The 26,105-nt window shown below is 41.2% G+C and overlaps 1 protein-coding gene across 2 annotated transcripts; it reads right to left on the bottom strand.

The window, feature by feature from the left end:
• MAML1 (mastermind like transcriptional coactivator 1) lies at window positions 1–22,570 on the bottom strand. Of its 2 annotated transcripts, none has more exons than XM_081851378.1 (5): window positions 21,695–22,570; window positions 7,215–8,612; window positions 4,986–5,249; window positions 3,162–3,273; window positions 1–1,791 (listed from the first exon to the last, which is right to left on the bottom strand). In XM_081851378.1, exons 1-5 carry the CDS (start codon window positions 22,118–22,120, stop codon window positions 812–814), a joined length of 3,180 nt encoding a protein of 1,059 aa, XP_081707504.1. In that variant the 5' UTR covers window positions 22,121–22,570; the 3' UTR covers window positions 1–811. The 2 variants fall into 2 exon arrangements, with proteins under 2 accessions (XP_081707504.1, XP_081707505.1); XM_081851379.1 differs by having other exon boundaries at window positions 7,215–8,609.
• Between the last annotated feature and the right edge of the window lie 3,535 nt (window positions 22,571–26,105).

Raw genomic sequence — 26,105 nt, 5'->3', positions numbered from 1 at the left:
TCAACCCAACGTTCTCATTTAATGGATGCTAAAAAGGAGATAGAAAAAGTGCACACTCGATTTTAAGCTGATTCTCCGATTAAAAAAAAAATCATCAAAAAACCAAGAGCTCAGTCTTCCCCCACAGCAGAGTGCAAATTGCTTAGCTTAGTAAGCCATAAGCTATTTAAGGATGAGGTCCCCAGTTTAGGGCTCTAGCAACCTACTGCTGGACAAGTTTTAACACTCAATGATCTTCAACACAGAAAGCCATCAGCTATTATTATTGTGAACTCTCATATCTTGCTTGCCAAGTATCACTAGAGACTAGAAGAACGACTTCTCAAACTAGAGTAGATTTTGCAAAGAAAGTGTTGCACAATGTTTCCTCAGAAAAAGGTTGCAGAGTGTTAACTTTCACTAGTTTGCAGGTCAAGTTAGAATCAAGAAACCTGTCAAGTACTAGTTGTAGAAACGATTGCCTTAACACTGAGTATTTTGAGTCTTCCTTGCTGGCTTACTTTCTGAATCACCACAGCATGGTTCGCATTTAAACCTTCAACTGAAAAACACTGTTCAAATTGAAACTTCTGAAGGGCTGGCTGGGATGCACACCAAACTGACCAGGACTGTTTCCATGAGCAGTGTTCCAGACCCACTACAAAAATGAGAATGTTATATCCTATCAAATTCTCATGCTGTTAGACCCAGAAGGGAGCAGCTCCAATACATTCCCACTAGTGCCTGTGAATTTTCTCAATTCCACAGGTATTTGGTCCAAAGATAGTTGTAATTAAAAATAAAAGATTGGGGGGGATCCCCAAACCTCTTTTTAATGATTCCCTAACAACTCATCCAAGTCATTCATCCATTCTTCTGAAGTCCTGTTTTTCAACAAAGTGTCTATAAGATCTGTATCCCCAGTTAAGTTCGGCAGTCCATTACTACCAGATGGGTTGCTGTAGGCAAAGGGCAGTTCCTGACTGGGTGTCCTCACTGGATAACCTTGACTACAATGCAGATTGGCTCTGTTAGGCAGTTGCTGATTTTGATTCTGGCTGAAAGAAGTCATATCTGGGACACCTTGATTCATGCCTGGCAAGACCTGCTGTGATGGGACTGCCTGCTGGGTAGGAGGGTTTGTCCTCTGCTGGGCACTTATAGATGACAACATCTGTCCAGAGACAGCAGAGTTCATGGACGTCATTGGCCTGCTGGTGTTGAGGCTTACCTGAGGCATTCCTTGCGCAAACTGTTGATTGGCCAACTTTAGGTGAGTCTGCTGCATATGGAAAGTGGAGTTGGCAGTAAATGTCCCTAAACCACCGTTCCCTTGTGCCTGGTTGTTCATATTTGACATACCTTGATGCTGCCATGATTGATTTTGGACCCCAATAGATGTTGGCATCCTTGCCATTTGTGGCTTGGATAGGTTGGGATTCAGTGCTCCTTTACTGTGCTGCTGAGAAATGCTGGCAGTTCCTAGGGTGCTCTGTCCATATCCAGCAGGAAGAGCAGTGCCCTGTGCCAAACTGGGTTGTCTTTGCATTTGTGGCTGTCCATTGGCACTTGGATTTGCATGCTGTGGAACCATCTGTGTCATACCAGATGCCATGTTGTACAAGGTACCTCGCTGAATGCTCTGCAAACTAGGATACTGAGTTACTCCTCGATCTTGCTGATTGCTGCTTGAGGAGACAGAACTGTGTCCTGTGCCAATCTGGATCATATTCTGAGTCTGAGAAAACATGCGTGGACTACTGGAGTTAGACTGGCCTAAATTATTTACCCCTGCCATCGCTGGAGATGAGCCTATAACACAAAACGAGAGTTTCAACATTTATAAAAACTAAGCAGAACATATCCTCAGTTTAGGTGCAACATTACACATATACTGCAGCATGCCACATTTTGTAGCTGTATTTAGGACTCATTGTCTTGAACCTTGAGAAGTGCCAGCAGAAGGTGACTTTCCTGCCACTGCTACCTCCCTCCAGCAGCCCCATGAAAAACCTCTCTTAAGAGTTAGGGGATCCTCTTGAATAGGGTGGTATTTGCAGGGGGATGAAGGCAATCACTAAAATTGGGTGGTGGCACCTTTCACACATCACAAAGCTAACAGCTAAGAACAGGAATAAGGACTGTTAATTAAACAGAATATTATGGTGCAAGGGCAGAATCACGACTGCCACCTATGTACTGTTCCAAATATAACTATCTGAGCTGGCTACTTAAATTTAATGCAAACATAGGGTTGCTTGACACCATCACATTCCTTCACACATGAGCCAAGCCACTCCTGTGCATGTGCCCAAACAAGACAGTGTAATTGTAAACTGGATGATACACGGATAAAATCACAACAGCAGCTATTTACTCAGCCGCTGCAATAACAGTAATTAGGCAAAATTACTAGAACACTGGGAGCACAACTTTGGCTGTATCAGAGAATGAAGAAGCTCTGAGACCAGGACAACCTGTATCATTATATATGTGTCTACTTCATTAGTGCTGCTATAAAGTCTATAGCGAGGAAGAGGTTGTAGGGCAGAACAGGAGCACTATGCAAGTCTTGTTAACTGCCTAACAAGGGCAAGTAAAAAGAAAACAACAATGCATGAGTTCTGCAATACAGGGGGTGAATTCAAATGAACCACTGATGTGGAAACCTCTGTCCTCATTCACAGCTGTCACTTGCACATATTGAAAAGCTAGCCAATCTGTGTTGGAAATTCACAGTGAATATGCACTAACATGAAAATTACCATCACCACATGCAAAAATATGCCAATCCAGTTTGTCTCATCTGCCACTATCCTAGTACTGAGCCCTCCCAAAATTAACATACTTGATTTAATTGATAGATAGCAAGTAAGGAAGATTATCAGCTTACGTTTCTCTTTAGCAGTGCTACCAGTACTGAGAAAAAATTAAATCCATCATTTGCACACTTCACAGTAGAAGTCATTCCTCTGTAACTTGTATGGATGCAATAGTTTGTTTTTTTAAAAAAGGCCAAGCACTTAAATCCAGAGCATAAGATTATTAATTATGGAAGTAAAAGAACATTTTAAAGTTAACTAATGACCAAATCCATAGAAGCTGAAGACACTTTGCTTCTACATACACCTCTCCTGCTTTCCAGCTAGTCTTTCACAAATCATTCCCACAGTCCTATTTACCTGTGAACTGTTGTTGATATGGATTCTGTGTCTGGTCTTGGTATTGAGGGGGTGGTCGTGTTAGATGCCTCTGGAGCTGTTGTTGTTGTTCCTGATGATGCCTTTGCTTTTCCTAAAACAGGGCAGATGCAAGACTGTAAGAACACACAGCCTAAAGTTTGTCATAAACAATGCCTTAATGTAAACAGCAATGTATATATAGGTTGATTGCTGTCTCAAGCAGTCTACAATCACGTTAATAACATCATAAAACCAATTAAAGAAAAAAATGCTACTGCTTAGTATGTAAGAAAATCAAGGCTGATGTATACACTAAAATAAAGCATAGCAGAATATATCACAGAGGGTGCTAGAAAGGGAGTCATCTCTATAAAACAATGAGCTCCACTCAATAATAAACTGACATTCCACTAGGCAAACTGCCTAGAAGAATTTGAGAACAGTTAAGCCTTTTTATCTAAAACAGAAGGGAATGTAGAATAACAGATTTTGCCTTTCACTGGAGTTCTTCACAGATTTTTGTGCTGTAGTTCCTCTCTAGTAAACATGCTTCAAAAGTAAAGGAAATGCGGTATTTTGAGGGACTCAACATCCACATTGCAATGCCTCCTCTCAAATAAATTTGTTCATGGGGAAGAATAATGTGACATTTTAATCCTGAGGAGGTTCATTCATCATGTTCAAGTACAATGAAAACATTCCTTTGGGATTCCAGCAATACATTGCTGTACAGTGGTACCTTGGGTTACAGATGCTTCGGGTTACGCTTTTTCAGGTTACGGACGTGGCGAAATCCAGAAGTACCAGAATGGTTACTTCCGAGTTTCGGCGCTTGCGCGGAAGCACTAAATCATGCTTTGCGCATGCGCAGAAGCGCCAAATCATGTCACGAGGTTCCACTATACCTTCATTTTAAATTAATATGGTAGTACAGTATACCAGAACCATTTTTACACTGCACTGTGGGGGCTAGAGAACAGAATCTGGCCACATCTCCCCCACCTCTCACAGGAACAATTTAACAAGTGGGCAGCACTGCCCTCTGGCCCATTATCTGATGTCACAATGTCATCAGGAGAACATTTTTTCTCCATAAGGTCTGAAATCAAACTGCAACAAAGTGCCTTTCAAAACATTCCACAAGATGTGACAATCTGCTCATCAATGGATTTTGCAAAGCATTTTGCAAGAGGCTTATCAAGTCCTGACAATCAGCTGATAGGCGGGTCTTGCCAAGTGCTTTGTAGAGCTACTAAATACTTTTTTGTTTAGGCAGGCTTATCCAGACATGTAGAAGCTGCTGAGTGTTTTAATTTCATTTTAGTTTATTTATTTTATTTTTGAACATTTTGGATACTTGTTTTTAACTGATCTTACTAATATTTATTGTTTTATTCTTTTTGTAAACCAGTTTGAGGTGTTATTACAATCCTTTTTTTCTAATGATTTTTTATTTATTTTTGCAAACCTTGGGGATCTATTCAAGTCTGCTGTGTGTGCGGGAGAGGGGTTACCATTTTGGTTGCATAAGAATTCATATTTACCTCTTTGTCAGGAGCTAATGAAGATATCAGTGAGAGGAGAAAGGTGGTATGTGACTTTTTCTCTGTAATATGTGACTGTAATCCCCTCCATTTTTGTCTGTTTGCTTGTGGAGCAGGAAGAGTCTGAGCTGCTCTTATACAATCAGCATAACATGCACCTTGGCTTCAGCAAAACCTTATTTAATATACAGTATTCAGGTAACAGGAAGTAGTTCAAGTCCATCAAAATAATAAGACGAATACAAAAAGGAAAAGTTACACTTATTCTGATGTCCCCTACCTGTTCAGCAATTAGTTGCCTCTGCCCCATTATAAACTGTTTCTGTTGTTCCATTAACAGTTGTTTTTGTTGCTGTTCCCTCTGTTTCTGCTGATCTAGTAGCATTTGGTGCTGCTGCTTCATTACAGCTGCTTGCTGCTGGCTGTTGAGATAGGCTGGATTGCCATGGTTACCTGCCATGGAAACATTGGGTGACTGTGCATTCACACCAGAGCCGGGAACAGAAACAGGAATGCGAGGAACACCAGCAGAAGGATTTTGATCCTACAAAAGCAAACACATAAATTGGATGGGAAGCCTGGAATTCAGTTTGGGAACACAGGATTAAATCTATGATTCTGCTTCTGATGGAGGACTTGTCATATATTCATAGTTATCTACTAAGAAGTGATGCTCAACGTAATTTTAGTTTTGATTGAATTTTACTTTTAGTTCTGATTGAAACCCACTCTCTTATTATGATGCCACCTTTGTGCAAAAGCACAAACCAGACTGGAGAAACAGAGACATATTTCCATACATTATAAAGTGGGTGAGGAAGTACAGGTCACAGTCCCTCTTCATCACCTGTGGGGCCACTTACCAAAGAAAAATAGGTGTGGCTTTCACTGCACACACACACCACAGACTTACAAACACACTCCACAAACACACATACAACACATATCTCACACAACTCGTGTGTGTGTGTGCGTGTGTACACACATACACACAGTCTCTCTCTCCCCCCCCCATTCTTTCCTCTCCTAGCAATTAGGCTTTTTCAAGCCCAATGGCTAGAGAAGGACTGAAGCAGCAGAAGGCAGCACAAAGTTCACCCTTTCAAAAAGTCTTTAAAAGTGACTACTGTACTGCTTTCAGCAACTATTACAATGTAGCAAAGAAGATAAATGAAAGTACAGCAAGCCTGCCTAATAAAAATCTTCATCAAATCAAAAGCCACTTCTGAAGATGCAGCAATCATGCATACTAACAGTGATATTGAAACAAAACCACACAATGAAGTCTGAGTCTGTTAATGTCTAGTGAGTGGTAAGCCAAGATCCATGAAATGGCCGCATGGGGCAGCAACCATCCAGTGACAGGATTCAAGGAACCTCATTGTGAGAAGAAGCCCAAAGGGCATTTATAACCAAGAGGATTCATTAAATACAGCACTGAACAGAAACACAGCACACATACTTTCCAATAATAAGGAAAAGAAACGGATTTCCTTTATGGGTTGCGCTCTCACTGGGGGAAAACCCCAACATTCTGATGCAGTTTAACAGTACCCACTATAATATATGTGATCTGGTACCCCTGAAGTAAGCCACTTTTGTAATATAACTTACATTACACTGTAATAACAGTCGTATTATTCATTAAGGAGGTGGAAGCATTCTTTAAGTAAATTTCTGGTTGGCTTTTTAGACAACTTACACCAGAGATGGAATGTATCTTCTCATTGGTCAAAACAGTTATTCATCTTCATTAAGAGACCTGTTTTTTCTGGCTCTAGGTTCCCATAAATACGCTATGTGAGGTTCAATCCTTACCCTTGGATGATTTCAAGGAAATGAAGACTAATAAAGCCCTATATGCAGTGTTAGAAACTGAAATATGAACGCTAAGAGCTAAATGGCATCTTAAACCTAGGTTATGGGCACCGCCACAATGGAGTGTCTAGGCATGCTTTTTTATAACAAGAATACAAAGCTGAAAGTGAATTAACTGCAGCTAAAATATTATGTTCATTTTTCACATGGTCTAGTCCTCATCTTAAGACTGCATAAAACAAAACCACACTTCCCCTACCCACTCCCCTAATATTCTTATGAGGGTCCCTTCTCCAGTCTTCAGAGTAACTAGTAATATCTCATAAGAAACTTCAATCCTAGTCACACCTATTCAAACAAAATAATCAGAGCAATGAAAAGAGCTCCTAAAATTTAATTAGATCCTATTTATCAGATCTTGAAGAACTGAACCCCAGTCTTTATAAAGATCATTCCAGTGACTATTTTGGAACAGAAATAGTATATTATCATGGCATTTATCTTTTCAGAGAATATGAGAAACAGTATGTTTCTTTCTCAATTAAGACTGTTGCTATTTGTCATGTCCATTGTACTATTTTACATTAAGCTCTAAAATATGCACCTTACAATGGAACTACTTTGCATGGCTGCTCTACTTATTCAGCCCTCCTCATCTACTATTAACAAACCTTCTACTTCAAGCACTTACCTGGCTGTGTGGCCCTAGAGGTCTATAAGCAGTATTTCCAGACTTCTTCATTACAAACATCCCATTCTGCTCATCACTCATATGAGGCAGAGTGGGTTGCTGACGCTGCTGCATGTATGCCAACATTGGAGACTTGTTCTGTCCAGATACTGTAACTCCTTGACCGCATTCTTTGTAATGTGAAAGAGGTTTCGTATTCCCATAGTCTAGCACAGAATTTTGACTAGATACAGAGTTCTGGTTTAAGCTGTTTGGCTGATGGCTTAACATATTTCCACCATGATAATTAACTCCAGCCCTCGGAGAACTCTTGTTTGGCATACTAGACATCATGAGTTTCTGGTTATTGAAGTCCTGTTGGTAAACTGAAGGGCTAGTGGGATTTTCCATAGTGTATGAAACAGCTAATGGACTGTGTGAAGGTCCAGACTGCTGCCAGCTAGGAATCTGGTTGGGTTGATGGACTTGCTGTTGGTTCTGCAACAGCTGATCTCTCTTCTGCTTAGCAGCTATCTGTTGAAGCTGTTTAGCAGATGACATCTCTTTGGCACCCCCTGTACTTTGACCAGATAACAATGAACTAGGAAGAGGCCTCTGAATATTCTGAGACTGGCTTGATGGCTGCATCATGGACTGGTTGGAATTTTCAGTTACTGACTGACTGGAAGGCTGAATCATAGTTTGAGAATTACTAACTGATGGAGAAGCAGCACTAACAGAAGAGGTACCAATGAACGTTGTACCAGCAGAAGTAGATCTGACTTGTGGGGATCCCATCTGCTCTTGTTCAAAGTCTGCTGGGGAAAATTCAGTCTTGATAATGATGTCCTGTGGTAATGGAGTTTGTGCAGCTGAATTTGAAGCATCAACATCCTTCTTTTCCTCAAAGTCTTCTGTAAATAGATCTTTCATATCCTCATCAGGCACGGATCTGTTAAGTTCATCAATGAGCTCCTTCCACTCTTGCTCATTAAGGTTAAGATCAGACATCAAATTATTCTGAGATATTGAACTTCCTGGTCCCGTAATCATACAAGGAAGGTCATCTGGTTCTTGTTTAAGCTCCTTGTTAATAACCATAGCAAAGGGGTCATCAGCATCACTGTTTCCATTCAGCTGAAGGTTAGAGTCTGGCAGACACTTTTTGTTGATGCTATCTAGACCCATGGAATGTTTTCCATTAAGCTGTAAGGTGTCTCCACCAGAAGATTTGCTGTCAAGCTGGTGCAGAGGTGATGCAGGAGGGATTCCATTAGAGGAGCCACTCAATCCAACAAGACCATCATCATGACGCAATTTCTTGGGGACAGAAAACATGTCCCCATAGCCATTCTGCTGGTCGCCATTCTGCGGTGAAACGGAACTATCAAGTTTCCTTTTGACTGTTTCATGAAGCTGCTGAAAGAGAGACAGTTCTAAATTAGTTTTATGCCTCACACCAAGTGCCATTTTGGTTTTTTAGTCTAGCAATCATTCTTTTCGCTACCAAGCATCATCATTTTCACTGCAGTTGAAAAACTGCAGGGGAATAAAATCCCCTTTTCTTGAACTACTTAAAACCATGTGATTTAAAAACCTATTTGCTTTGGAGTTACAAAAATGCAAGAAGACTTGCATCTTTCAAGGTAACACCTAAGGCAACCTTGGATATCCTTCCCCGACAATGCTTTGTTTGCCTGGGCTCAGCCTCCAACACCATTATGAAGCATAACCTGGGAACTCAGTGAAAAGTCTGAAAGCATCTGAGGTTACAGAAATGCTGAAGCAGCTTTAGAACTGATCAATCCCTTGGATGGGAGAGCACTGGAAGCCCCATATAATAAAATAAAATAAATATACATAAATGTTTTTAGAATTTACAAACAATGTACCTGTTAACTCTAAAGGGCTAATGCTGCAAAAGAGCACTGTACATGCAACTCCCACAGGGCTGGCCTGCATTGCAACACAAGGCAGCCATGCAAGAGCTGTCCAACAATTCACGGCTCTCTTTGCCCTTCTACTCAAACAATTACTCAGGCTTTTACAGTAGAATATACAGTTGTAATAGCACTTCACCAGCACAGCAGGTCATGGCAGCACAAAGCTCACCACGGAGCAAACAAACTACAGGTGATACAGTTTGACACACACACACAAAAGTTGACTGAGGATAATTGCTACTATTGCTACTCACCACAGTCTAGTAGCAAGCTGCATTATGCTCCTCAGAAAATTCGCCACTCAACCAACCTATGTTTTTATGACTAATAAGCAAGCATTTACAAATCCACACTTTAACTTCCAACTTTAAAAAGGAAGAGAAATGATTCAGAGTAGATAATATTCCTCTTCAAAATTTTATTATAATAATTGGGGGGGGGATTATTACAAATTTGCAGCAGACTAGTGTTCCAAAAAATATAAAAACCTTAACAGAAGCAATTACAGCTCTGTCTACCTCAAAAGACTGGGTTTTCACCTCAGAACTCCTGAAAGCACTAGACTTTAAACATTCAACCCTTCCTCCTGAGGTAAGGTGTAATTTTATACCAGTTTATTTCAGGTAGCCCCAAACCTGAGAGGATTGTATTTAGTGCAAAATATTATATAACAGCAATGGAAGCTTGCACTCAACACAAATCTCATCAATTGATCAATGAAATTGGCTTATTCAGCAGGAAATTGAATTTCATACTCCCTAGGTCTTGACCCCCCATTTTACCCCCTTGTGGACATTTTAGCATCTCCAGCATGTAACCAATAATCCGTAGAACTTCACCAGCAAAGACTTGTCTGAATGTTTTGGAATTGATACACCATTAAATCTATTTAGAAAAAGTAGCAAAACCAATTTAGCTTTGCTTCCCAAACTAGAATTATCATTCAAACTTCTTAATTCAGGAACATATTCCTATAATGTGGGTACTTTAAAAAAAAAAAAAAAAACACCTACTATTTAGTGGAATGCAAGCAATAATTAGTAGCAAAACAAGATGTGGTACAGTTCTGGAAAACACAATGTACACCTATATTTAAGAATTGCTTTAAGGACATTCTAAAATTCTCTATAAGAGGCCTAGTTATGTGGCACAACAGGGAATGCAGAGAAATTCAGTGGAATTTGGCAAGCGTTTCAAGTAGTGTTGTTTAACTGATTAAACTCTTATCCAATTTTCACCTATATGCTATGTCAGTCCTCCTCTACCCCTTTTCCTTTGGTTATTGTTTTATTCCTCCATTGGATCAATATTTATCCCCATTTAAAGTCAACTACCTTCAGTTGGAGAGAACCTTTGGGTTCAAGGGCAGAATACAACCATAATAAATAAGAACTAAGAAGATATTGAACTTCCTTTATTTTCAATTATCATATTATTTGCATTTTGGTGACCCTCCTGCCCATCAATAAAATATTACTACCTTGTAATTTTCCAAACCCATGCAACAGTATTTTCAGTGAAACGCATATAAGAACACGTAAACATGCATTACTTTCAGTTACTATTAGATTTTCGGAGGCAGACCACATTGCTGACCTACTCCACACAATTTGTAAAATCAACTTTTGCTATGTATTTTCATTTCCTTAGTCTTATCTGACTACAAACTAACTGGTCTATGTTCCTATAGCACAAGATGATAAATTTACTAGTGAAGATTTTCTTCCCACAGCAATTGCATTTGACGATCCATGCTCTGTTCATGAGCTATGATGCAATTTCTTATTTTGTAGTGCCCTCTAGATGTAACTAAAGGAAACAGCAAGTTGTTTAGCCCTTCAATTCCCCAATGTGTTATTTGTTCTCTGGTACTATCCTCAAATTACAATATTAATAAGTAATCTCTTCTCCCATGAATCAGTTGCAAAAACAGATTTTCTACCAATTTTTAAGATAATGGAATCTTACCTACTACAATCTTACCTTGGCAAAAGAACAAGAGTTGTGATATCTAATATATTAACAGATTGTTTCTGCTATAAGCTTTTGTGGACTACTGCCCACTACACACACAAACACTAAGGAAAAAAAACAGTGAGGCTAAATGGTCACAAATTCAGTCTGTAGCAGGACTGTTGTTTTCTCTGCAGCAAGATAACATGGCTACTCCTCTGGAAGATGTTATGTCTATACAGTCTGAGTTGCATTCAACACTGCACAAGGGGATTTGCACTTTCACAATGAGACTTCCCCCTCTTCTCACTGTGCGCTCCCAAAATCTGATCTGGAGGGTGCTCCAACCTTCTGGGGCAGATTTTGAGGGGGCATGGGGGGGTGGAAGGAGAGGAGGAACGTTCCACTGTGCAGGTCTGCTGAGTGAGCAGAACAGCAGAATTGGATACAATCTACATGCTGCTAAAGAGCTTTAGCACACAAAATACTGTAGAAAAATGCTGTACTGTATACATATTAGAAGAGAAAATGAAAACCTCTGCCTATCCTAAGTAAACCTGCCCTAAGAAGATAAAAACTATTTTTAAGTATAGCCTGTGTGTAAGTAGTAGGGGGAAAGTCCTATCATCAGAGTCCTCTAAAAAAGAAGCAAAGTCTGTCAATATTTAAGACGGAGGCAACTTCATCCATTTTTCTAACTCTGCGTTGTAAAGAGCCTTCATTTTTTGTGGTTATACAAAACTACAGTGAGTCAGTGAAATACCGGAGATTTGTACTGATATAAGTTTTTTGTGAGCAGCCTGCACTAATTTGAAATGCAACCATTGATCTAAAGGGACATGTTATACAAAATCATTTTTCTACTAGAATATCACTTTAGCGCAATGAAGTAATACTGCACTTTAACATTGGGACAAATGCATATTATCTGTTTTGCTAGGTGCAAAAAGCTTACAAAGCTTCTACATGTGCCCATATGTAGAAAAAACAGGTACATGTGCCCTTGTCACAACTTGTACTTTACTGTTCCTACCTTATACTGCCATCTAGATGTGAAAACCATCTTGTGTTAAGTGGCTTTGAGGAAGCATCTTAGGTCAAACTTCTTAACTGTGATTTTCAAGCCAGTTCAGATGGTGCATTTTCCTGCTTATTTGCAAAAACAATTGTATATTCACTCTAGTTCTAGTGGCTGCTTTTGTGAGCTGGGATTTTTGTGCCACTTTACTAACTTTTCAGACCTTCACAACTTGTCACCTGCCAGGTGCTCACCAATCCCACTATACTGCAGTCCCAGTCAGACAGCCAAAAACAAGAACTTGATGCTCCTGGCACACTGCCAAACATGTCCACATTTAGCTTTGTGGCTTGTATAAGCCTGAATTAAACATCATAGTACGGTAGTAATAAAAGAAACTGTACTTGCCAAGTTTCCCCTTCACTATAACTCTTGAAAGGAATTCTATTTCAAATTATACAGCTACAAGTATAGAGTGAACTCACCTGCAATAATTTCACTTAAGAATGAGCTACTGTATAATAAATACCGTATTTTTCCCTCTATAACACGCAGATTTTTTCTCCTAAAAAGGAAGGGGAAATGTCTGTGCGTGTTATAGAGCGAATGTGTGGTCCCTGGAGCCGAAAAATCAGGCAAAAATCAAATCGCGGGGAAAACTGAAAAGAGGAAGCGGCTGCTTTCCTGCATTCTGCCTCAGGGTCTTACTGCCCACCCTTCTCTGTTTCGTTGCTGTGTTTGCTGAAACGGAACAAAGAGCAGGGAAAGCCCCTTCCCTCCAGGCAAGCAGAGGGGAGAGAGAGGGGGGAAGGGAGAGAGAGGGGGGAGGGGGGAGAGAGAGAGGGGGAGGGAGGGAAGGAGAGAGAGAGAGAGAGAGAGAGAGAGAGAGAGAGATAGCTGGCTTGGGTGGGGGAAAACTTTTGCCTTTCTTTCCTCCCTCCCGTTAAATCCCTCTCCTGCATTCTTAGCCAGCTGCTTCTCTGCACACCCCTCTCATGTCCCTTATTTGTTTTTCCTTCGCTCCCCACTTAAAATGTGGTTACAAAGCATAGATCCACATGGATCCTCAGGATCTTTGCATTGGGTCACCCCAAATTCAGCATCAGATCACATAGCATGTCCATGGCTACAGCCTGCACCAAAAAAATCACGCACCCACTGTTGCCTGGGGCTGCAATGGTGCAAAAACGTGGTTACAAAGCATGGATCCACAGGAATTCTCAGGATTTTTGCATTGGGTCACCCCAAATTCACCATCAGATCACATGTCTGTGGCCACAGCATGAAGCCCAAAAATGATACACCCACTGTTTCATTCAGAATGTTTTTTCCCTTGTTTTCCTCCTCTAAAAACGATGTGCGTGTTATGGTCAGGTGCGTGTTATAGAGCGAAAAATACGGTAAATAAATCTTATACTACTCTTAGAAGAAGAATGGAGACTAAAAATGACAGACTATGCAGAACTGGATAAATTAACTGGGAAAATCAGATATACTAAAGATCAAAAGTTCATCGAAGACTGGGGGAAATTTGTGGATTATCTGAAAAATATATGTGGCGTGAATACAACGCTAGTGGGTTTTAAAGAGGCACTGTAAAAAAAAGAAAACAAGTATTGTTTATTAGAAATAATGGGAGTAAGGAGGAAAAATGGCAATACGAAAAAAGGGAATATGTATTAAAGGTATAACCATGGATGATTGTCAGAGACGCTGAAGGAAGTCAAAAAATAACTAAGATTTGTTGTAGGCGGGTTTAAATGAAAAATTGGATGGAATTTTATAAAATGTATAACAATAAAAATTATTATTATAAAAAAATAAATAAATCTTATACTACTAGTAACAAACTCATTCTCTAGGGCTGATCTGTATGCAGCAAAAAATATATACCATTCACCCACAAGAGGGTGCTATCAGCTTACTTGAGGTGACACCCCCCTAAGGGAGCCAAAAACACTCTCCAAAAGCACACAATAAGGACTGAGCATCCTCAGTGGCTACAAAATGCTACAAGGTGGATGCGGGTCAGCAGCAGAAAGGAGAATTCTGGGAAAAGAAATGGCTGCCTGGTACTCTACATGGGAGCACTCCACACTGTTGTGGTTCTCATTTCAGCTTTTCAGTGTTACAAAACTATTTCACTGTAAACTTAACACAAACAAAGAAAGAATGCAACAGTGTGTCACTCTTAATTAGTCTCAGTTTAACCAGAATACTGTGAACATCAAGATAGTGTTCTATGACTTTGCACATGCATGAACTTTGTATTCCATTCTTTAAGAATCATGTATTTGGCAGTTTACAAAAAATGGGCAAAATCTACACTACCATGTACAGCTCTCTCCAAAGAGCAGTTTACAACAGTTTGGCAAGTGAGTCAGATAGCAGCTCCACCAAAGTATGTCAAGGCGAGAAAAACCTGTTCTAAGATGAAAATTCAAAGGAGAGGAAACAACTGGAAAATAATTCAATACTATCTGCCGAGATACTACATCCTGTTGATCAGTTTAATTGATGCCAGACAATTACACTGAATTAAAAATTAATTAAGAAGAAGAAGAAGAGTTTGGATTTGATATCCCACCTTTCACTCCCCTTCAGGAGTCTCAAAGCGGCTAACATTCTCCTTTCCCTTCCTCCCCCACAACAAACACTCTGTGAGGTGAGTGGGGCTGAGAGACTTCAAAGAAGTGTGACTGGCCCAAGGTCACCCAGCAGCTGCATGTGGAGGAGCGGAGACGCGAACCCGGTTCCCCAGATTAGGAGACTACCGCTCTTAACCACTACAACACACTGGCTAGAACAATAATAAATTATATTATTGTTCTAGCAATATGTGTATACTTAACACCCTGATAAGTCTTTCTAAAAAATATTCTATTCTCTGCTTTCTGAGCAGAATAAAAAGGGAAATACTGGACAATTTGTCTGAAGAGCAATAAAAATGTATTCATCTGCTAATAACAGTGTTCATAATTCCTTTATTTCCTACAAGAGTACAATTATTATTGTTATTATTTATTGAATTTATATACTACCCTATACCCAGGGGTCTCAGAGCAGTTCACAATATAAATTATCTCCCCTGATCAAATGTTATTTGAACTACAATAGAGATCAACAGTTTTCTAAAATATTGTAAATATAAAATATTTTAAAATACTTATTTCTATATTCTACATATTTCAGTTAACAGCACTGAAATATAAGCAGATTCAGAATCATGTTAACAATTTGTTCCCAATGCACAAACACACAACGACCTATCTGAAGGAAAAAACAAATTTGAACGGACTTTAATGATAGAGCCTTTTTTCCTGAGCTCAAGCTATTAGTGAAGTACTGTATTTTTCCGCATATAAGACTAGGTTTTTTTCCTTAAAAATAATGTCAAAAATTAGGGGGTGCCTTATACTCTGGACATCTCCCCCCCTTTTCTTAAATCTGAGTCCCCCATGGGGGGTCTTATACATGGGGTCATCTAATAGACGGAAAAATACTTTAATTCACAGCTACAGTAGAAACTTTTTTTTCTATATCAGAACTTCTGTGACTTGTAAAACAAAATGCTAGCCTGTCCACCTCTTTTAAAGTCGAACAGCATTACTAGTTGCTCTGAGTGCTTTATATCTCAGAAAACACCATTACAGTAAAATGAAATGAGACTTGTGAGAAGACAGCATTAAACTGCCAATAGCATACAGACCAGTAAACAACACCCTACCTCAACTTGTGCAACAAGTTAATCAGCTTGTTAGCAGAAACTTCTATCCAAGCACTGAAAGCAATTGTGTGTGTAATCCCACAAAATGGTCTGCAGTCATTCCAACTCCACACCTTGCAATACTTCAGGCAGCCAAAGCAGATCTTAGGCATGCCTGGAAGGCAACTATCACACGGCTTACAGGCAATGTAACTGTTATCAGTACTGTCCTGTCTCTAATCAATCACAAAATCTCCCAATCAGGATGAATACAACTGCTTGGGGCAGTGACACTGCCTGCAAAATTTCTGGGTCCCAAGTTCACCTATGTATACCAAACCATGGCTCCCTGAACTACAGAAGTGAGTAAGGTCAATGACAGACCTCTGATGAGAGAATACCCCAGAAACATGTAGATACCGCTATTTTGTTGGTAAGTGCCTACATGTAAAAGGGAGAACATTAATTTCAGAACACACAACAGGATCATCGTCATTGCGAGAGTACTTTAATTAAAACTTGTTTATGTTTCAGTACACTAATAAGCAATAAAAGCAAACAGTGTTCTTGTTGACAACATACAGCTCTTGCCTGCAAGTGATGCAAGTTGTCAGTACCAACAGTAGTACGAGGAAAGGATATATACTGGCTAAATTTTTAAAAGGTGCTCACAATCTTAATAAACACAGAACATAATTTCCATAGGGTTCCACCCTAATGTGCTCACTGGAGCTGGTGCTTGCAGCCACTTGTGTGCCTTGAAAAGCTGTTTCAGAGAGGGGAGGGAGGGCATCCAGAAAAGCAAGGGAAGTGCTAATGGGAGATGCTGAGGAATCACTGCAATTGCTGCTCCTCTCTCTTCCCACAGCAAAGAACCTCTGCTGGATCTGTTCCTTGCCTCAACATAAACAAGGGAGGGACTTAGATTCTAAGTTCCTATGAGTGCAAGTCCACACCTGGGGTACTGCCACTTCCTGACTACCAGAAGTGGGGAAAGGTGATATTCGCCAATTTCCTCTTCCCATGCACTCCCTGTGCCCCAGTAAAATCTCTTCCAGAAGGCTGGCGGATCCTCTGAAACAGCATGGGAGGTGGATGAACTCATGTCACTTTCATGAACAGAAGAAGCCATTCCATTTGTAGAAAGGCAACTAAGGATGTAGGGTTTGACATAATTTTCAGTTGTGGTGGTATCTTATTCATTGATAAAATGTCCCCAACTTCTGCTCATTACCACACTTAATGGTAAAGCAATTTGGAGTTTGACTGCTCAAAAATAGGGGCAGATCCATCCACATCTCTTCCAGCAGTGCTTAAGAATATTGTTTGGTTTGGAAGAAAAACCTTGATGGTGAGAAATACCATCAAGTATATAGTTTGCACATTAGTTCCTTGATGCTAAACAAGAAAGGGCAGATAACCAGATTGTATGGTACTTATATCCGTATAAGTGCTTTTTTCTGTTAAAATATAGATTGTAGATCATCTAAAAATTAGAAGTTTAACCCATACTATATGGTCACATTCTGTATAGTCACATTCTATATGGTCCAACTGTTCAAAAGTAAGCATAAAGTTGTTATTATCTGCCCTTCACCCTAACGTCTCAGGGCGACAATTAAAACACAATGTTAAAAACAGTTAGTCATTAGAAGGTCATTAAGAGGTCTAATCGGGCTTTTCTTACCCTTTTGCTTTCCTTTTGGCAAGAGGGTTACATAGATATCAACACCTGAAAATAATCAGGTGATGTGGAAATTCAAAACCAGAAGGCTTAAGGGAAAATACTAGAGCAGGGTGGTCCAATGCATGGCCCTCGAAGCCTTTTTTGGTGGCCCTCAGCAACATTTGATGCCCACCCCCAGCCCTCATGCAGATGAACTTTGGGAAGGAGATGTGAGGGCTATAGGACCCTGCCAGAGACTTGCAACTTGCTTACCCAGCTTTGGAAAGGCAGTGTCAGGGCTACAGGGTGTATGTGAAATATTGGCATAGTGTACAGGAATTAGATGATCCTCAGGGTCCCTTCTAACTCCATGGAAGATTCAATTGCTCTGCTTAACACTTACTTTTCTGACAATAAAGGGTGGAATCCAACATTGCTACTGGAACAGGCATGTCCAAAGTCCATTTTGGGGGCCAGTTTATTTATTGGGGTGAAATCCTTAAAAAAGCTCAACAACTTTGGTCGGCCCTCACGTATGTTCATTCCATCAAATCTGGCCCTCTTGGGCACACCTGTACTAGAGCAACAAGGAATCACCTTCTTCTACCCTCTGCAACTCCACACCTGCACACCCCAAAATGTTTTCTGGCGGTCTCCCAAACCTACAAAGCAGTTTTTTAGAGTGTGTGAGGACTGCAAGGTTAAAAGAGGGAAGTGAGCTCCAGTTGTGTGAGTGGAAATCTGTTCTGTTCATGCACTGACAGCATTGGATACAATGAAAAATATGTATAAAACAGAAAGTTATAGAGTTATGTTTTATGTTCTTAGCCATTTTCCTTTCTGAAGTGTGTATTTTAAAGTGTACACTTTGAAACGCAACATAAAGTTTAAAGTATCAAAGAATTTACCAAGCTCTTCTTACAAAGTTTTGAACAACCTTCTATCTGGGACACATACCATTTAAGACATTGTCAGATCACAGGGCCTTCTTACAACCTCACTGCCAGAAAAAGATTAAAGTGACCCATCCTTCTGACTATGTCCTAGCTCTGTCCAGCCAAATTCTAAAACAGACAAATGACTAATAGGGCAGGCAACTCCTGACTCTACCAGATGCAAAGATCACAACCTAAAATGTCATAGAAAGGGTTACCTGGTTTGCTCCTTTTCTCATTCCCTAGATTACTAAGGGTATTAGCATCATTTTGGATGCATCTTTCAGATGTGTTGTTAACCATAGTGACCTAAACAGCTTGGCAATTCACTTTAACTTTACCAACGTAGTTAACTTTCTTTTTTTCAGTATTTAAAAATCGCTGTGAGCTCAGGCACAGAAGAAATTCAAGATTAGATATGTCAATCTCTTGTATCAAGAATAAATAGCAATCTAATACAAGGAATGTGAGAGATTTTAATTTTTACTTTCATTTTTCTAGCCAAATATTCAGTGACCAATAAAGAGAATACTTCTTCCTTCCCACTTAAATCTTACCCACTGGAGACTTGCCAATAGCCACTGGTGATAAAACTGAAGCATAGATTAGTAACATTTTATCTACCCTAAAGGATGAAGGCACACAGTTTTTAAAATGTTCATTTTGTAGGAAAAAAATAACATGTTTCAGTGTCAGAGGAGTATATCTATAAATACCAGTTTCTGGGATTCACAAGTAGGGAGCTCTCTGCTGCACTCAGATCCTGCCTGCAGGCTTCCCATAGGCTTGGACACTGAAGAGAGGATGTTGGATTTAATGGGCCTTGCTTATGAAAAAGTGCTACAGCTCTAAGATAGCTTAGATGATTATTTGAAAAGAACTAGAAGAGGAACCAAGTCCAGTGCTTTGCTAGAAAATTAATGTATCGTACATTGGGGGTGGGGAATCACTGAATAATACCCAACCATATTGTTCCTGCTGTAATTAATTTGGTTTTGGTATTTAAATGATAAAATATTACGCCTAAAGAAAGGAGCAATGTTGGAAAAAATATGCCCTTTGGATACAATCCGATATATGGTTGCTTATTTTGACTTAGGGACTATCTACAACTAATAACATAAGTAAGCAACTTTCCCCAAGGCATGTCCTTCTCTTCAAGGCTGCTAAAATACAACTCAGATTACAATGTTTATTAATAAATTCTAAGAATCCATTAGAAATACACAAACATTCAACCCTTACTTAAGACAATGAAAATATGCTTATGTGATGTTTCTGAGTCTTTACCCATCCTTTCACAGAGCTATAATATAAAGCACAAGTAAGGGTACATGAGGAAAAATTTGGAGAACTAAAATCCCAAGAAATTTATAGTATTCTACCTCTCCAGTGTATCTGGAATTATACTTCACTATTTCAACACAAAAGTTACTGACAGAAAGTATATCTTCCAATTCCAATAGGAGTCCAAAATTTTGATACTTATTTGGGAGAGGCCACAGCACAGTGATTTGCCTGTCTAAAAGTCCCAGGTTTAAATCCTGGTGAAATAATCACAGAAGTTAATAGTAGGAAAGGCCTCTACTTCAGACCTTGAAGCACTGGTGCTAGGCTGAAGAGACAGTTGCAGCTTCATTTTATTTTTCAGTTGTGATCAAAGCAGCATTCAAAATTTGCCAGGCACCAGGCACATTTTGCACCTGGCTATCAGGCACTTGCGACCAAGTGAAGATGCCCAGGTGCCAGGATGGCGCCTGATGTCTCCACTATCTGGAGTGCATGCTTGGGCATCCTTGGATCTTGACTGTTTTTACACACTAGCAATTTTATCAACCATATTTTATCTGCACAATCAGAATTAATTTCAGGAGCCAGAAAGTCATATTGAAAATTATTACTTTTGAGCTGTCTACCCCCAAAATGGCAACTAGGCATTCTGTTTTGGCAAATGTAGCCCTGGTTTAAGGAACCATTTGGCGCCTAGTTTATATATCTAAGTTTCTAACACTGGCTCAAAGGCGAGCAAACCTAAACTCAAAGGCATCATCTCAAAGTGACCATGAAACATAGTCACCTACAGCTGTTTGGGATTACCCACAACAGCTTTACTGTTTCTTATGTGTGGCTTTCTTAGCACACCATCTAACTTTGTGCGATTTTTCTACACCTTGCTTCAGCCCTAAAGCACTGACCTGACTCTATAGGGAAAGTTAGCAAAACCTACCCTTTTACAGGGAAGACAAGTATTATCTTTACATTTTTAAACCCACAGTAGGAAAAGGCATAAGCAGACTTCTTCATTTTCCACAAACTCATACACATGATGTGGTGGATTGAGTCATTGGACCAATATGCTTAGAAAACCAGAACAAGCAGGCTCCACTATATGGAGTAAAATTCTCAATTTCTGTGTATGCAGACATTCCATACCAATCTCCAAGTTGGTCCCTAAACCCCCATTAAAAACTCTTCATACTGAAGCTCCCCCTCTGTTACATAGCCAGTATGGCAGGGACTAGGCCAGTTGCTCACATACAGTAACCTATCAGACATTGTTGCTGTGAAAATAAAAACAGTGTCTCCCATGTGAACCACTCTAAGAAGAAAAAACAATACATATATAAATGGGGAAAATGCAGTCCTTATTTTTCCTGCCAAACGACTATCTGCACAGGCTTGTTACACTGGGCATGAGCAGAGCTTCAAGAACATTTCACCAACTTGCCTGCCTGCCTGGATGGATCATTCTCATGCCACATTTCGCTGTAAAGCCAAGATATAGCAACGCTAAAGGAAGTAAAGAATCGCATTCACCTTTATTTTGCTCATAAGAGAACTGGGAGCTTACCATTTCTTACTTTTCCTACACACTTTGCTAGAGATCCCCGCCTTTTCTTTGATCACTATTTACATATGTACGCTGCCTTAATAAGCTGGAAGAGACGAGACTCTATATATTTATATATATGCCGGGGAATGGGGTAGATAGAATCAGGAGAGCAAACAATCAAGTTTTTCTTTCATGCACAGCTGGAGCGGCCCGGGAGGAGGTGGAAACAAACATCCTCTTATCTTGTTCCCAATATGAGGAACTCGAGCTCTGAGGGAGGCCTCAAACCTCTCCAGCCTTATTAAAGGAAGGTTCCCTCCAAGCCACGACTCCTTTCTGACCACCGGCCTCGGCGTTAACGGCCCTACAGGTCCTTTTCAAGGGGTGGCGCGGATTCCCCCGGGCAAAGCCCCAACCAACCCCGGGGCCCGCCAGCTGGGACCTTACCGCGATGAGGGCGCTGCTCCGGCCGTGCTGATGCTGCTGCTCACCGCCCGCGGTGTCGGCGTCCAGGCCGTTGACTCCAGGCCTGTCGGGAGGAGCGGAGGTAGAGGCAGAGGAGGCCCCGGAGCCCGGGGCCGGAGCAGGGGGAGGCGGCTGGGACGGGGCGGCCGGCGGAGCGGCTGCCGGGGGAGGCAGAGGAGGCTGGCGGTGCTTCCCGGCCCGCTTGGCCTTGGCCTGCAAGCAGCGCTGGTGGAGGGCGATGGTCTGCTGGCGCTCCAGCTCCAGCCGCTCCGGGGACACGGCCTGGTAGCGGGACTCGCAGGCGCTGTGATGCCGCCGGCACAGCTCAATCCGCCGGCGGAGCCGCTCCATCACCGCGCTGTGTCGCGGAACCACGAACTCCGCCATGGGGCAGGGGGGCAGGACCATGAGCCGAGGGCGAGAAAGGCAACGCGAGAGACCAGGCGGCCGCTTCACTCCGCCATGGCTGGCGGCCAGAGACACCGGGCAGCCCTCACAGCCTCGGCTCTCTTCCCCTGTAGTCGTCGTCGTCGTCCTTCTCCTCCTCCTTCGCTGCCGCCACCCTTTACAGGCCGGGGCCGCCCCGCCTCCTGCCGGGAGCCTGGCGACGCGCCGCCGACTTTCCCTCACTCCTGCCCCGACCCCAGCTCAGGCCCGCAGCCACCCAAGCCTCCCGCTTTCCATTGTTATCCGCGCCTCAGTCGCCGCCATCTTGAAATTGTTTCACCCCTTTTCCTCCTTCCCCTCCCCCGCCGAGAGCCAGCCCCAGCGAAGAAGGCGGAGGAGTTTCCTATGTGGTGCCTGACGTCACGGCCCCGCACTCATTGCTCACGGGATTTAACAGACAGCAGGGCAAGCCTATCGGACGCGAGATCGGAAGAGGGGTGGGTGGGTGGAAAGACGAGACAGAGCTCCCTTCCCCCTCCCCTCCGATCTCTTCTTTTCCCCTCCCCCACGCCACCCCGCCCTTTCCGGAAGTGGGTAAAGGGCGGGGCTTTAGGTGTGATTAAAAGGTGATAGAAGCTGGAACTTCGCGACCGCTCCGCCTATCAAAGAAGGGAGAGATGGTGAAGTACTTGAAAGAGTGACTTAGTGGTAGTCTCCTTGGACTGAAAAAAAGAAGCAACTCGTGACTTAATGGAGTATTATACAAAGCTTAAGGCCAAGATTAAAAATGTAGAATTCTCGCCCACAATTCATTTAAAGCAAAATGCCTACCATTTTAGGGTTGAGGCTTTTGATGCATAGCAAAAGCAGCACACAAAATCTGTAGGCTTTATGCCTCTCTCGCTACAGCAGGACAGACAATTTAGTCAACTCCCCAGCCCAATTATTCTTGAGAACATAAGAATCCTGCTGGATCAGCCCAGTGGCCCATCAAGTCCAGCACAGCCGATTGGATGCCTGTGTGGGAAAAGCACGCGCAGCAACTGATACTTCTTTCTGCTCCCTGCCGTGAAGAAGGGCAAGGCCACCATCCAAAGATTAAATACTTTTTGTGCAGCTGTATGGGTCTGATAGTTTTACTGTCGAAATACTTCATTAATTGGGCAATATAGTGGTTCAACACAGGAATGAAAACACAGCTGCCAGCAGCAAAAACATTTCTTTTGTAGGCTCTGGAAATTTGGAAGCTCTAGTCACAGAAGCAAACAAACAAGAACTTCTGACTTTTATAAAGTAGACAACAGGGTTACCACACCTATCAGCCAATCACCCATTCTCACCACCCTTCTGAGTAATACCCCTCCCCACCCTCTCACTGTATGTAAGGGTCTGGTGACTTCTGTTTCAGTGTATCTGAAGAAGTGTGTATGCACAGGAAAGCTCATACCAACGACAAACTTAGTTTGTCTCTAAGGTGCTACTGGAAGGAATTTTTTTATTCTGTTTTGACATTTTATCAAGACATTTTACCATTTAGGCAACACTACCCCACCTTACGCCCCACCCCGCTAAAACCAAGGAATGTAAAAGATTGAACTAGTCTCATGCAAAGGGATGCGGGTGGCGCTGAGGGACGCGGGTGGCGCTGTGGGTAAAACCTCAGCGCCTAGGACTTGCCGATCGCATGGTTGGCGGTTCGAATCCCCGCGGCGGGGTGAGCTCCCATCGTTCGGTCCCAGCTCCTGCCCACCTAGCAGTTTGAAAGCACCCTTAGGTGCAAGTAGATAAATAGGTACCGCTTTATAGCGGGAAGGTAAACGGCGTTTCCGTGTGCTGCTCTGGCTCGCCAGAGCAGCTTCGTCACGCTGGCCACGTGACCCGGAAGTGTCTCTGGACAGCGCTGGCCCCCGGCCTCTTAAGCAAGATGGGCGCGCAACCCCAGAGTCGGACACGACTGGCCCGTACAGGCAGGGGTACCTTTACCTTTACCTTTACATGCAATTCACTTGAACAAGGTACTGGACTGGAGAGAAGAAAAAGCAAACTTTTTGGAGTGAAAATACACGAATGTTTTAAAGATCTGGTCGGATTTTCAGTTAAGCATTGGAAGCCACCAATTCTGGAACACTACACAAAATAATGACCTAGAAGTGTTGAGCTTTAATTAAACCTGTAAGATAATAATTGGACAAAATAAGACAACTTACTCCCAGACTAGTCAGTTACCTTGGGGGGGTGGGGAGACACATCACATTAACATCCCAAATGTCTTTGAAGGCGTGGTGTGATTGCTTTGATGTGACCAAGCAATGAAACCTTGCAAATACGGATTAGAGTTTAGTTACGTTTTCAGGCAATTTTATCTGTAGCCAGTTCTACAAAGGTTATGGGAGATTAAAATCCTGCCATGTCCACAACTGCTAATGCTAAAACAAATCAATCTTTAAAAACCTGTATGAACAAGCCAAGCCACTGCATTTTGATGACCAGGGTTGAAAACAAGGTGCAACTTACTTGAACTATTCCATTTTTGTAATTTAACCGTTCAGCTTTCTTAATCCAAACAAGAGGATGTTATTCATGAAATGTTGCAATTCAGAGATTTTAAGACAGTTAAGCTTGGACTCAAGGTATTTCAGTAGCACATAAGAGAATGGAGAACATTTTACTGTTGTGCCTTTTGTATGACGGTAATGTCTTCCAGTACTTATTTTGTCTCTGGAAATCTTTGCCCCAAGAAGCCTAGATTTTTCTTTAGCATTTACTGAATCCTCTGCCCTTAGATCAGCTGAACTTTAAAAGATAAAAATATACCAAACTAGACAGTAGAAAAATGGTGATTTAAGTTTCTTTATTAATCAGAGCAAGCTTACATTTGTTTATAACTTAACCAATATATTTATATGCATACCGCATCTTTAGATTTTTTAATAACAGTCAGGACTTTTTAAAGAAAGTCACAGTCTTGTTTAGCAACACTTAAGGGGTTTGCATCTGAAACTTGTATGGAGGCAATACTGGCATTTAGAAAACTATAGTGAAGAGAAGGCAGCAAGGTGCCAAGAAATTAGTCTAGCACCATATTTACTGCCACAGATTAAGTGGAACCAAGCACTGAAGATCCAAGATACCTTTCCCCATTCATGGCTAATTGCACAAGACTCCAGGCATCTGTAACATCCACATCTCAGTGGATTTTAACATCAGCATTTTAAAATTTAAGCAAGTTTGCAGTGTAAATATCCTATGAAAAACCACATTTTCATTGTATAGCATTACCTTGCTTAAAATCATCTACCTTTTACTCAACACACTAATACAGATAGATCTGAAATTGTTTGAATGCAGTTTTATCTTTTACATAAAATAAAAAGCCAAATAGGTAGTCTAACATCCCATTAACCTTGAAGTCATCCTCTTTGAAAGGGAACCTTTTCCTTTAGAAGTCTTATCAAGGTACCAATGCAGTTTTAGGATTCAGCTTCTTCCCCACTATAAATTCATCTGTGTTGGCAATAAAAGATTTCCTACAGCTGAATGTTGTCTTCAAACAAACAAACAAACAAAAATAATCATCTTCAAGTCAGATAGAATAAGAACCTCAAATTATTTGGAAACTTCAACTTACTCCATAATATGCAAATTCGTGCTTTAATCTGAAATTGTTGATGGGGCAACCCTCTCATGTGGAATATTTCTTAATATGGGTTCACAATTACACACCAGGCTCAAAGTCTTTAAGCAGTACATTTAAAACAATTGATAAAAATGATGTAGTGCTTTGCAAATTTCACTGATATAAAAAAAGCCAAAAGATGCATACAGGCATATTCTGAAGAGGTCCCACAAATGCCAAAAATATATTACTTTTAGCTTCAAATTAAGGATTGCCTTATGTCTTTCATCAGAAAACTTCCCTCACAGTCTGGAGAAAGATGAACACACCAGAAATAAAGAATAACTTAAGATTGTTCACATGACACACAGCATTAAATAAAGTATGTTA

This window comes from Podarcis erhardii (genome assembly GCF_964252035.2).
Source record: "Podarcis erhardii genome assembly, chromosome: 2".
In the NCBI taxonomy this organism is placed as follows: domain Eukaryota; kingdom Metazoa; phylum Chordata; class Lepidosauria; order Squamata; family Lacertidae; genus Podarcis; species Podarcis erhardii.
Note: the sequence above shows the minus strand (reverse complement) of the source record. Positions and strands in the feature narration are given on the sequence as shown.

What these genes read in the sequence shown, in the direction of transcription:
- MAML1 (XM_081851378.1), bottom strand. Translation starts at nt 22,120, where the DNA reads ATGGTCCTGCCCCCCTGCCCCATGGCGGAGTTCGTGGTTCCGCGACAC. An exon ending in CTCTAGGGCCACACAGCCAG is followed by an intron (nt 5,250 to 7,214) that starts GTAAGTGCTTGA and finishes TTGCTTTTGTAG; the next exon opens with GATCAAAATCCTTCTGCTGG. An exon ending in GGCAACTAATTGCTGAACAG is followed by an intron (nt 3,274 to 4,985) that starts GTAGGGGACATC and finishes GCCCTGTTTTAG; the next exon opens with GAAAAGCAAAGGCATCATCA.